This window comes from Cebidichthys violaceus, unplaced genomic scaffold (assembly GCF_023349555.1).
Source record: "Cebidichthys violaceus isolate CVI_PGR_0920_01 unplaced genomic scaffold, fCebVio1.0.p SCAF_137, whole genome shotgun sequence".
In the NCBI taxonomy this organism is placed as follows: Eukaryota; Metazoa; Chordata; class Actinopteri; order Perciformes; family Stichaeidae; genus Cebidichthys; species Cebidichthys violaceus.
Window position 1 is genome coordinate 198,289 of NW_027176304.1, and position 13,257 is coordinate 211,545.

Here is a 13,257-nt window from a genome sequence, read left to right on the forward strand (position 1 = left end):
GTTTATGCATTTCCACTCTGACGTAAACAGCAAGCCTTCCAGGAGGAATACGCCAAGAACAAATTATATAGGAAAAATCGAGTGGATCGCATACATGGTCAGTGGTCACGGCAACATTTTCTCCAGATAACTCAAACTGGGGATATGTTTAATCTGTTGCATGGCAACAAAACAAACCCCGTCATGTTGTGGAACACCCCATCACCTAACAGAAGGACAAGTCTCATCCGAACACGAGGAATCCCGACTTCAACAGACTTGTTCTTTTCAGGATGTACCGACAGTGTCTGTATTACCAGCCAGCCGCTAAAGAGCAGCTAAATGCCAACATTCACTTCTTCCCATTAAGGTTTAGCACCGACGTGAAAATGCTGAAATGGTGCCATTAGTGAAGGCACAGCAGCTGTTTTTAACTGAAGGCTATTTACAATCATTTGCATTCAGCTTTATGAGGTGAAGCCTCCTGAAGGTTAGCTAAAGGTAGTTTAACTGCTCCGAATAAGCTAAAGAGTTGTTTTATTGGCTTCTAAAATAAGCTACATCAATAGTGCATACAGTGTATTTTTGTCTAATTTTAAGTTTCTTTATTTTCCATCCTTATTTTTTTGGCATGAGTGAAGTTTACACATTTAACTTTTTTCCAGTTCATGCATGCGTGTGCAGAAAAAAAGCCTCACATACAGTGAAGCATTTGAATAAACTGCCTATTTATTGACCCTTAACACCCAAATAATTCTGACTGTCTATTATTTTTAAACGTAGACCACGTTGTCTACAGCACCTGGTGCTATGTACTAATGGCCTAAAGGCTGAAACAGCAATAATAAATGACCTGGGTGATGTATGTTTTGATTTATGTTTGTATACTGACCTGAACTATTTGACATCTCAGCATAACTTTAATAAATGAAATGACTAAATCAGTAATATATGCACAAATTCATGTGCTGTATGGAATCGTAGCTATTAATGCTGATATCTAATATCTTTTCTTAAATGACAATAAGGTTTCGGGAAACTATTTGGGCTTCTCTCACAAAGCTCAGCTGATTCAGTGCGACTGCAGTTTGACAGATTTGCTCAGCTGAGACGAACACAGTTCAGGTTCAGGTGTTAGTCGCACTTCGCAGCTCGAGCTCTGCTGTGTCAGAATTGGTTCTTATCAGGGAGCTGTTAAATGAACCTCAGGTGATGCATACACAGAAGTCACAAATAAAGCTTCCAAGGGCTTCATTTATAGTATAAACCATAATTAAAATCTGATGGAGTAAAGTGTGAAGGAAACATCTGATAAAACCTTATCAGTCGCATGACGGTTCTGGGATCAGCTAGAGCTCGAACCAAAGATTATCTTTATCATTGATGCATGATTGTTTTGGACACAAAAAACAAAAACACATGAAGATGTTACTTTGGGGTCTAGGAGATAGTGAATAGGCATTTCCCCCCTACTTTTTTTCACATTTATAGACAACATGATAATCCACTAATCAAAATAATTAAATGATGAAAATAGCTTTTAGCAGCCCTGAAGTCCATTAGACCAAGTCAGCAACTGCTGAAAAGAATCGCTCATTAAATGATTTACTTCAGACGTAAACTTACAATCACAAAATGCATAAATTCAGCATCTCTTACACACAGACGGTAAATATAGCTGAGTGACTTTCTGAGAAAACCACAAATTAATCTGGAAACAATGACACTTAAATCTGTACTACTGAGGTATTTGCCTGAGCAGGTTGACTGTGTATTCACTGTGTATGCAGTCAGGCTGCTAAATCAGGACACCCAGCATGCTGCTAAGTGTCTTGTACAGTAAGCGGCTCACAGAAAGCAAAGGGGGCCATGATAGCTGAGTTTTGTCCGTTCACTGCCAGCAAGCACTCTTAAGTCCCATCATCCAATCAGAGACAGCCCATGTAGGTCGACGCCAGTTCACCAGATTGTAACCAAACCAGTTACCCAATGTCCTTCCTACGGCTTGTAAATAAAGCTCCGTGTAAATTAGCTCCCTTGTGTTGACGAACAAAAAGTAGGCCAGAAAGTATCATGTGTTTTTTTTTATGAGGAAATAAATAATAACCTCACCTGGTTTAGTGTTCAAACGGTTGAACAGGTGTCCAAAACTGATGCAATATTAAAAAAGGAGAACAAATGCCTCTTTTGAAATAAACAAGAGGAAGTCCTCTTTAGGAAATCATCCTAACCGACTCTGAGTTGCTGTCGCTGTTCTGAGCTGCGGGATGATAGATGCTCAGCAGGTCCACTCACAGAGAAGATAAGATGTTCCACTCCAAATATGGCCATCGCATTCAGGGTTTAGTCGACTAATTGAGGAATTGAGGACCCGAGGAAACTTCTCTTGGAGAATAAAAGCGTCAAAACTAAATGTTCACGTTGGTCACCAGAGGCTTGCGGAGCTCCCTTTGGGACGCTTTGAGGAATATTTGGGAGCACTTTGGAGAGTAGTCCCACAAAACCTATATTAGAGTCTCTGAGCAAGTTAAGATCTTTTTTTTAATGTTTTTATGTTTTCACTGCAACCGCAAAACAAAAATACACATTTTAAGGTTTTAAAAGAAGAGGGGGACATATTACCACCCTGATTAGTTATACGTGTGATTAATATTAAAAGCAAAAGAGTGAGTAAAACAAAACCAAAAAGAAAGAGGAAGTAAGATGGATGGGAGGTGGGGGGGTCCTTGACCTTGAATGACATTTTGGGTAAAATTAGCCAATTATTGCCTTTGTGAATATGATAAGACTATCAATATCAATGTGAAGCAGAGCTGTAAGGTCTCCCTTTAGTTGCTGCTGGATGGTTGATTGAAAAAAAGGCTTAGTTTGAATTGAGACAGTCTAATAGATACATGTACAGCCTATAAGACATCATGGCACAAAAGCAGCATGATATTTTCTCACAACTATGACAAACAAGGGATGAAATATGTCCTGCAGACTGTACTTTACAGTAAAGAGAGAGCTCTCTATACCCCGCGGTTACTCTGCTACGTGTCATTTAGCCTAAAGCGAGCAGAGCAGCAGAAACCACAAATGCAGAAAAAGCCCAGACCCGGATGACAAAAGTCTGAATATGACCCACAGTAGCAGCGCGAGTCCCGCGCGATGAGCTCGGTTTGTGTTGCACTCACCAGGTATGCTCCGACGGTGCCCTGAGCCAACATGAGGGCGCATTCCGATATCAAGAATATCTTGATATTTGAGAAGCATGAGACGTTTTTGCGGAGGCCGTCTCCTTCCAGCATGTCCACGCCGCTCCGGTCCGAGTCTCGGTGCTTCTTCACCTGCATCCTCGCCTCACTTTACCCACACGGCACCGCGAGAAAACCGAAACACACGGGAGGTTGGACCGCAGAGGGAAGACACCGGCAGGCACAGCGTTTCGCTTTTCCCCACCTGAAGACTACATTCGCGGTGCTCCTTGTCGCTAATTTGTCTTCGCACACGTTGTCAAGCTACGAAAACACACGTCCAAACTCCGCGGGGCTCTGCCGGTAGTCTGCGCTTAAACATTGCCTCGTCGTCGACGCACAGGAACATGTGAACTCCCTGAAGGTGTTCGCAAAGGCAAAAGTGAACTACACGCGGGTAAATCTCTGTCAAATCGCATGTTTCCGTAGCGGGGGGGTTTTGTGGGTCTCAGGTGCAGGGGAAGGTCCCGGGTGAAGGCTTCTCCCTCCTCCTCCTCCTCTTCTTCTCTTTTTCTTCTTCTTCTTCTCTTCTAACTCCTGCCGCTCCGGATTGTCATGGTCCTTCACGCACAATGACTGCTCTCTGTCTCTGCGCTCCCACCTCCCTCTCTCCTCTGTCAGCACATGCACTGCCCTAGAGGCGCAGTGTGGCAGCATCACAAGTCTGCTCAACTTGCCTCCGACTTGAAAAAAATCACTACAGTAGTCCCATGCGGCCCCCCGTGTGTGTGTGTGGTGTTTAAAGTGACTCATTGCTATTTTCTGATGTATAATTTGTCCTCGTCAAATCTATAGGGATTTTATCTGTGGTGCTGATTGGGATGATTGTTGAGTCTCAGGGCAGCAATTAAGGATTGTTTTAGCTGAAGCTAGGTGAGGCTAGTCGCTAAATCGATCGGTAACTCTCAGTACAAAATTATTTGACAGCTGTTTTGATAACCGGACAGTCATTTATGTAGGAAATATGGCAAACATGCTGTTGCTCAGGTTTCTTCGATGTAATTGCTGCATAAAACCTGACCTGCCAGATGGTTTGACACAGAACGATCTGAGAAGCCCTCATTAACTGTTTGGAAAAGGGCACAGTAAAAAACTAAAATACTTGGTTGGTGATTTGATGAAACATCTGTCGATCAAACTCTTACCGAAGTCAGTTGGGAAGAAGGTAAAAACGTGTTTTCCATTTAAAAAGGCCTACAGTGCCGATTTTGCTCTTCTTTCAATGAAGCAATACTCTCTCAGATATAACTGATGCTACTGCAGCATCTACGCTAATGTCTTTAGGAAACGCCATTGTTGTTTCAAACAAACAGGTGCCTCTCTGTGTCATCTCTTACACACTTAAAGGTAGCTGCCAGTAGCTCCTCACAGGACGCTGATTGGTCCGTGCTCTACCAGACACAAACACATTACTTGAAACCTGACAAGATTTTCAATTCGATTCGGCGATTGTAATCGCTAGAATCCAGCTGCAGAGCAAGGTAAGTGTTTTATATTATTGTAAATGGAATATCTTTGGATTATCTACTCCACCGCCCATAAAGTCTTTCTAACTGTATATTAATAAAATTACCCCTGAGTATCTCCATTAACAAGTCAAACATGGTAATGAATGACTAATGAAAACATCCAAAAAAGACTTTGGGCAGACAGTAACAGTATACTTAGGGCTGCAACTATACTAACCAACTTATTTTAATCATTGGTAGCTTTAATGTTACTTTTTTGATCAATCTCCTCAGAGTCCAGGATAATCTTTAACAGTCCAAAACCCAAAGATGTTTTATTCACTATATTTTGAAGAAAAGGAAAACACACGTTTCTCACGTTTGAGAAGCTTGAACAATCAAATGTTTGGACTTTCTAAAGAAATATTTTTGGGAAATACTAATCGCTTTCTTGTTCAGAGTTTGATGAGAAGATTGGCTAAAGACTGGAAAAAGGGGGAAACAACTAGTACGGCTCTGTCCAAACAACAATCCAAACCAAGAAATGGTCCGTCACATTATTGCCATAATGTGCCAAGTTTTTATGCTAAGCTAAGCTAACCAGCTGCTGGTTGGAGCGTTATATTTATCGTATGTATGAGATTGGTATCAATCTTCTCATCTAAACTGGCAAAAAGTAAAGGAGAGTTAGTATTTCTCAAACAACTCCTTTCAAAGCAATCAATCATTTATGAAAATAGCTGCTGATGAATCGAATTATCTCTGCAGCACTTTGGTAAAGTTGTAGCAGGAGATGTGATGTTTGCACAATATGTTTCCAACATTATTATGGGATTATCGTGTTGTCAGCATGTCTGGGATGAGGTATTGCGGTGGTTATGATGTAATGTAACCACATAATAATATGATGATGATGACGGGGTGGAACTGCTCTGGATGATAAACAAATCTGGTGTAAAGGCTGCAAGGGTTTTCTGCAGCTGTTTGCTCTGTTTTGAAAACAGCAGCAGCATGAGGACATGTAAAGGTCAAGGAGATGAGCTGGTAATTGCTGAACTGTGAAATATGTTTTTGAACCAAACTGAACATTTAAAAGCTGGTCAAAACAACAACTTAACATGCAATGACAGTTTATAAGGTTATTGTTAGATATTTCAGAACCAGAATCAGAAACTTTTTACATTACACATACAAAGAATTTTGCTAGGTGAATTGGTACGTAACGGTAAAACACAGTTTATAGTACAACATAATTTGAAAATATGAAAATTTTGAATAAAATATGGTGAACAAACAAATAAGAGTAGGTTAAAGCAAGTGTATTATTAAAGTGTCAAGTGTATATTAATAGAGAAAATTGTGCAAGGGTGAGTAACAGTAAGAAATTGTCCTGGAGATGTAGTGTTTGAGTCAGTGGGGGTCCCGGGCTTTATTGATGAACCCAACTGCAGATGGGAAGAAACTGTATTTGTGGCATGAGGTCTTGGTCCTGATGGACCGCAGCCTCCTGCCAGAGGGAAGGGACTCAAACAGTTTGTGTCCAGGGTGAGAGGGGTCAGCTACAATCTTTCTTGCCCGCCTCAGAGTCCTGGAGGCGAACAAGTCGTGGAGTGACGGCAGATTGCAGCCAATCACCCTCTCAGCGGAGCCAATGATACGCTGCAGTCTGCCCTTGTCCTTGGCAGTGGCTGCAGCGTACCAGACGGTGATGGAGGATTCAGATCAAAGCTTAGATCTGAATTGATTAGTTGATTAACGACTTAGTCAATTGATAGAATATTAAGTGGAAACTGTTCGAGTAATTTTACAAGCAAAAAAGCTAAATATTTCCCTACTGTAGTTCCCATCTCTCCAATATAATGGTTTGCTGTTTTTGTCTTTTTTATGTCGTTGTAAACTAAATATTTTAGGATTCAGGACAAATCAAGACAAATGGGGACACCACCGTGGAAATTGTGAGGCACATTTTTCACTATTTTCTGACAATTTATAGACTAATATATTCATTATATAACCATTACTACTCCTTGGTTAATTTAATTTTTTTTTATTGCCTTGTTTGACCTGTTAATTGATATACTCAATACCAAAGTTCCCTAAGAAATGCAACATATAAGATTATATATCTAGAGATTAGTCTTGAGGTTAAATGTATTTTCATATCTATTTGCCATTTGAGTTAGTTTAGTTAATCAAGATACATACTGAGATCTTAAATACATGAGAACATATCCTTTTACTGATACAAATCACTTTCCTCTAGTAAATCCCAAAACAACATTTGAGTCAACATAATGAAGATGGATTTAGCGACTAGTAAAAAAACATCTTATATCAATATCAAGATGATTCTGTGGTAGCTATACAATACAATTGTATAACATTAATTTTGTCCATTCGACTCACAGTTCCACTCTCATAGTAAACCAGAGGATCTGAAACCGTCTCATGTTAGAACAACCAATGGACCCACAATAAAAACGAGAAATGATCACTGCATGGTTTAACAGTCGACTGTGATTCAGGGCGGCCCCCTCATTGTCAGACTGGGTTTTTGGCATGTGTCCAATGCAAAATGGTCATCAATTGTAGACACTCCCTCCCTCTCGACCAGCACACACTCCCACACAGAAATCCTTCCTACGCCTTTGCATGCTGCTTCCTACGTTCAGCCTGCTGGGAGAAGCAAAACGTTGACTGTCAAGCTGACAGTTTTTAAAATCCCACTGAGCGCTGATGTGCCAAAGCTGAAGTATGTAAATATTGGAAGCTAAAGGAACAGCCTTATGAGAAATGTAAATCTAGTGTGGTCTGAGCCACATGCTAGTTTCAAATTGTTTGAAACCAACCTAAGATTATTGGTTCAAAGACCACGTAACCTGCAATAGTAACTTGTGTGTGTGTGTGTCTGTGCTCAGGGTTAGTGACCCCTGAAGGCAGTTATGCTTTAACTTAAGTGCTAAAGGCCCTGCACACATACACAGGTGTTTTCAATTACTCTGCCTGATTAGAACTGTAGGCACTTTCTAGCTGGTTGGCTGTGTGCTGTGGAAGCATCCTCAATGAGTTGAATAAAGACAGAGCTGCAGATGTTCCCAAGTCAAGTTTAAAATTTGTGCTTGAGGTTTCAGTTGTAGAGACAGTCAAACAAACTGCTCTTGACAGCTGCAGGGAGACGACAGACAAGGAGAGACTGTCCTGAGCCTTTTACTGGAGGTGGAACCCTGTGTGGGTCCAAAAGTGCAGTGAACCATGCAAAATCAGAGACAGTGCTGTTTTTTTTTTATTGTTGGCTCTTTTAACACACTGAAACTGTGCAAGAAATAAGTCACAGAACTCATAAAAAATAATGGTATACATTGCTCAGTCACACCTTGAAACGGCAAAAAAAAAATGCAAAAGAATGTTTTCAATAAGCTAGCTATCATGACCACGATTCTTACAGTACAGTTCTTACAGTTTTAGTCTCATGGTTATAGCATAGCATGTGTCCAATTAGCCAGCTTTGTTCTTTAGCACTGCCTTTTTTGCGAGGACTCAGGGATGGACTGGGTGTTATTAACAGGGGCAACAGGCAAAAGTCAGGGAAACGGCAATTTTATAACTAAAAAAACACCTGTGTGGGAGGTTCACAGGTGTACTTTAAAATGAATCAGTGCATCGCGAGACCCCCATCACATGTTGATGGCCATGTGGCCTGAGGCATTATGGTTTTGGGTTGTTCATCAGGTCCATTCTCGCCTAAAGGGAATTTCTTTAAATTTTGCAAAAGCGTCTCCCTGGACTCAAGGATGAACCGTTTAGATTTTGGAAGTCAAAGGTCAAAGAAACACATTTTTATGTGCTCATAACTCAATAATATTTGCTAATTGTGACAATTTCACACAAATGTCTAATTGGATACAATTATGAAGTGATGACATTTTAGACAGACATGGATGTAAACTGCAACTTGACGGAAGCAATCAACCACAAGGTGGTAATTCTAGTTTCTAGATCATTTGGAGGCCTGTATTTCACAAGAAAAAGAAAGATAAATGTAAAAATGAATCAATCAATATAATTTGTTAAACATAAATGTTTTCTAGAGGTGTCCTGGTGGCCTAGTGGTTGAGAGGTATACCATACCACTACAACAACCCCAGTTTGATTCCATTTTGGTGCATTTCATACCTCTATTACTTAATGTTACTGTGAGGAACTTTTAACTGGTTATTGAGATTCCGAGCGAAATCAGATGAAATGATGCAGGTTCACCAGAATGTCCTTCAGCTCAGACTCCAGTGGGGCCTCTGGCAGCGACCAGCCCAACACGGACAGAACCCCTGTCTGGCTTTGCTGACGCTTTTAACCTGCAGTCAGGAATTTTTGGCAGGACAAGGAAAGATCTGCGCCCGGCACCAACACCTCCTCGTCCAGCCAGGAGCAGAGCTTCACCTTGCTTCTCTGCTTTTTGGAACCCAGGCCGTAATGCTGCCTGCTGGAGGGAGAGGAGGCACGGGAGGACCAGAACCAGGAGTGAGCGGGGAAGACTATCAGACTCTACTACAGTGAATTGAGAGGTTTTCGAAAGCGACTCTGGTGCTTGGAAACATTAAATGAAAGTTCCTTGTGGTAGCTAAATACATTTATACAGTTCACCTTTTATTGTAATCAGTAGTCTGTTCACGTCAGTTTCTGAATTAGAAAAATAGTAGAATGGAAAACAGAGTGCAGAAATGCGTGTGTGTGTTTACAGCACTGTTTACATACAGTAGACGTGCACGGACATGAGTCAGGTAGTAACAGGCAGTGGGCGGAGATGCCTCAGACCCGTGCCAGGAATGTATGAATGGAAAACCCTGCAGACTATTGTTCTGCCCTCTGAAACAGCTGCTATTTAAAGGATTTGACTGTGGAAAAGAAGCCCAGCCTGTCTACTGGGAAAAACAGGGAAATGGGAGTCTGAGGCATAACTGGTAGTACAAACAATGCTGCTGCGAGGCAACTTTTCCTGCTTAAACTTTCAAAGAAAGCGTGCCTGCACTACCTGTTATTTCACAATGTTTACCAAATAAAAGTTCAACTTATATAGCTCTTTTTTCAGTAAAATTATTTTAGAAATCCCATCATGAAGCACATGAGCTGACGTTTATGTTCCACTCCAAGTCGTGCCATCAATATTCCTATATTTCGATTGTGTAAATTCAATTTACACTGCAGACACATAATGGCATAGTGTAAACTTGTGTCTACTAGATCCGAAGCTGAAAACATTCTCAGGATTGCTTTTACGACATTATGGTTTAAATTATGTGACATTGAAGAAACTAGATCGTGTATCCATAGAAACATCAAGTGAGCTGCAAATCCCGGAGTATTCACTGGATTTTGTTTTGTAAAAAGTGGTTTGGTCAGTCTTAAAATATATGGATGTATACAGTTGAATCATAACAAAACCTGCTTCAGTGAAAAGCACATTACAGGTGAATTTTATTGGTCATATTCTGAGTGTGTTTATATGTTAAGGCCCTGAATGTGTCCAGTATTAACATATTTAAATTTCTTGTTCTTTTTCTTGTACTGTTCCAGTGTGTAAAGCAGCCATAAACCATTACTTTGACAAAGCAACACTGTCTCAGATTTGTCATGGTTCACTGCACTTTTGGTCTCACACAGGGTTCCACCTCCAGTAAAAGGCTCAGGACAGTCTCTCCTTGTCTGTCTGTTACCTGTAGCTGTCAAGAGTAGTTTCTGTCTCTGTCTCTACAACTGAAACCTCAAACACAAATTCAAATTTGACGTTGAAAGAGAACATCTGCAACTCTGGCTTTATTCAAATCACTGAGGATGTTTCAAGAGTTGTAGTTTTTCAAAGAAAGTCAAAATATTGTTTCGCAGTCCTCTTCTCATCTGTCGTTAAATCTCTGCATCCATCCTGAAAATCTTCAGCCTTTCTCTTAAGCCACAGTGGTTGTCATGGAAATGGAGGATGTGAGCAGCGGGAACGGTGTAGAGGGACTTTTGTGGGACAGTTGTGAACTTATCAACAGCTTTAATTGGAAATGGGATTGTGTGAGTTTCTGTAAAAACACAATGGTCATTGTTGGTAACTGCTGAGGCTGCGTCTGCATCATAAAGATGCAATCTGGTGTTCGTTTTTCTGTCAAATGCAATTATATTTTCAATTTGTATTGATAATATAGGCCCCAGGTTCCTTCAAGTTGACTGAAGTCAGTCTGTGCTTTGCAAATTGATGTCACACAAATATGTAAAATAGTAAAAAAATGCAGATATAAACCTTACCTGTAGCACTACAAGACATTACAATTTTGTGCTGATGTTGGCGGCCCCCGTGGACAAAAGCAGTAGTGTTTTTCCTAAAGAAAAATGCATTTTCCCATGAGCACCACTGTCTCTTGTCACGAAGATCTTGATCTGACTAGCGCCTGCATTTGTTTCGGAAGCGAGTGGAAGAATGATGCAACTTTCTCTGTTGGCAGATAGATACTGTCGACTGCCTGGTGCATGTCGGTCATCGTGCTCATATTCACAGAAAGCTTTGCGGTGCTTACATTGTGCAAAAAATCCCGTTAACGTTTGCTACATTCAACTAACGTTAGCCAAAGCGTTACCTACCTTTTTTTAGTCACCAGTGTAATATCGTTAATGTAAAACAGTTTCTCTGAATATATTTCACAAATAAAATAATTTTTAAAAGTGGAAGAGCGGCAAATTTAGGATTGGTTTTGAAACCTTTCACTTTCTGCAATTCTCACCATCTGTTGAATGACCAACAAGATTGACTTTAACTGTGCTCTATCACTGTCGTTTTCAATCAATTCAATTCTTTTCATTTTCTTTTCATTTTGTCTTTGCTGATCCCAGTATTAGCTGTAACAACTAAAATATAATGTAAAATATGAAATTATCTCAAAAATAATCTCCTCCTGCTTAATTTTAACTGGCCACTCACTGTGAATCTTTGCCTGTGAAAATGTAAACATTGTAATGGTGTAGTATAGTGGACCCAAACGCAGGACAATGACAATAGGCAAAGTGATAAGAAAGATTTATTGACTGGTTGCAGAGAATGAGGATGGATGAAGGGGGAAAATCCGGCTGGTGGATGCAGAGGTTGAGGGGAGTGGAGGACTGATGAAACGAGGCAGAGCAAAGGAGATGTCAGGGTGTGGCAAAGAACCAGGCTGTCAGGCAGGCAGTCATCCTGTGGCACACAGGTTAGAAGCAAATCTGAATAAACTCTAGAAATTATTTTGAACGCACAATTAAAGCAGAGTACTGTCGTGTTTCTTTCTGAACTTCTGACAATTCTCAGAATGGAAAATACAAATACAAATTATCACTATCAATACTTTCATTGTTATTTGACCTGAAGAGAATGATTTTAACTGAAGTTATCCCTAACTTTCATTTACCCACAAACACACAAAAAGGCAACTGTGTTATACAGATTTCTCATTTCTAACAGCCTCAGACTGAAACCAGTTCTTTAGGAATGCCACTGCATGTTCAAACAGTGAGAGCGTCCTCCTTAATTCTGAGCCCAAAGTTGTCTCTGTCAGACAGATGCCCAGCTACTCTGGCCTCAGGCGCTTCATCATTCAGACGTGCAGCGCTGCTGAGCTGGAATTTCCCCTGAAGGGAGTGGCCTCTGCAGAGGATGGGGCTTCCTTAAAACTCATAGATAGTGCTGTTGGGACTTCACCATGTGGGGGAAACAAACAGAGAGGCCTACATGAAAAGAGAAAAGCCTAGACTATGAAACTGCGCCAAACCCCCATCAGGCGTCAAAATCTCACCTGAGTGTGAGATTTGGTTTAAGCCACAACACTGGTGCCTCATTGGATGAAACCCACAGGACCTGTCTTAAATCACCTGCGGAAGGAAGATTAGGAATTCCCGGATTCTTTGGGTCGGCATCCGCTGTTTTCCCCACTGCCACACGAGGACCAGTTGCCGTTTAATCCGCTGACAGAGTGTGTTATGGTCCCCTGTCATTGGTTGGATAACTCTGCTGAACAAAAGATGGAAGAATGCACTCCGATAGCTACGAAGCGATCTCAAGTAAGAGGCTGTTGTCTGGGCAGAGAAAGGCCATCGTGTGTTTGGAACCTTGATCGTTTGTCTAAGTTTGAACTGTTTCCTTGCTAGTGTGTATTTTACGGACTGCCAAGTCCCATTCAGTACTGTAAATATAATTGTTGGTGCTGTATGTAATAGTGTCGCGCCACACTTTGTTATGTTTGGATCAGCCACCTTGAGTAAAGTCGGTAAATTGTACTTTATTAGTAAAGGACCTGAGTTCATCAGTTGGGGTTCTGTGTGATAAAGTTGCAGTTACTGTACTTTACGGCTGCGGTGATGATCTACTTTGCTTTTAGCACTTTCCTCTTCTTTTTCTACTAACCCATACACATGTATACACACTGTTAGGCTGGCCACGCAGCGGCTGGACTTTAGAAGAGGGACGACTGATACAGAGATTATGTGCAAACCAACCAGGTGTTTATTTCACCGACAAAAACAACAAAGACATGGCACAGCTCTTTGCATGTTGGACCACAGGCAGCATGTGGTCCTGGCAGCAACAG

At 41.0% G+C, this 13,257-nt stretch overlaps 1 protein-coding gene across 1 annotated transcript in view; it reads right to left on the reverse strand.

The window, feature by feature from the left end:
* Positions 1 to 3,848, reverse strand: part of slco3a1a (solute carrier organic anion transporter family member 3A1a) — a 34,146-nt gene extending 30,298 nt beyond the window's left edge. Inside the window, exon 1 of the mRNA XM_068708179.1 lies at positions 3,156 to 3,848. Within this exon, the coding sequence (XP_068564280.1) occupies positions 3,156 to 3,314 (159 nt within the window). The 5' untranslated portion in view covers positions 3,315 to 3,848. The remainder of the gene's footprint in view (positions 1 to 3,155) is intronic.
* Positions 3,849 to 13,257: the final 9,409 nt, after the last annotated feature.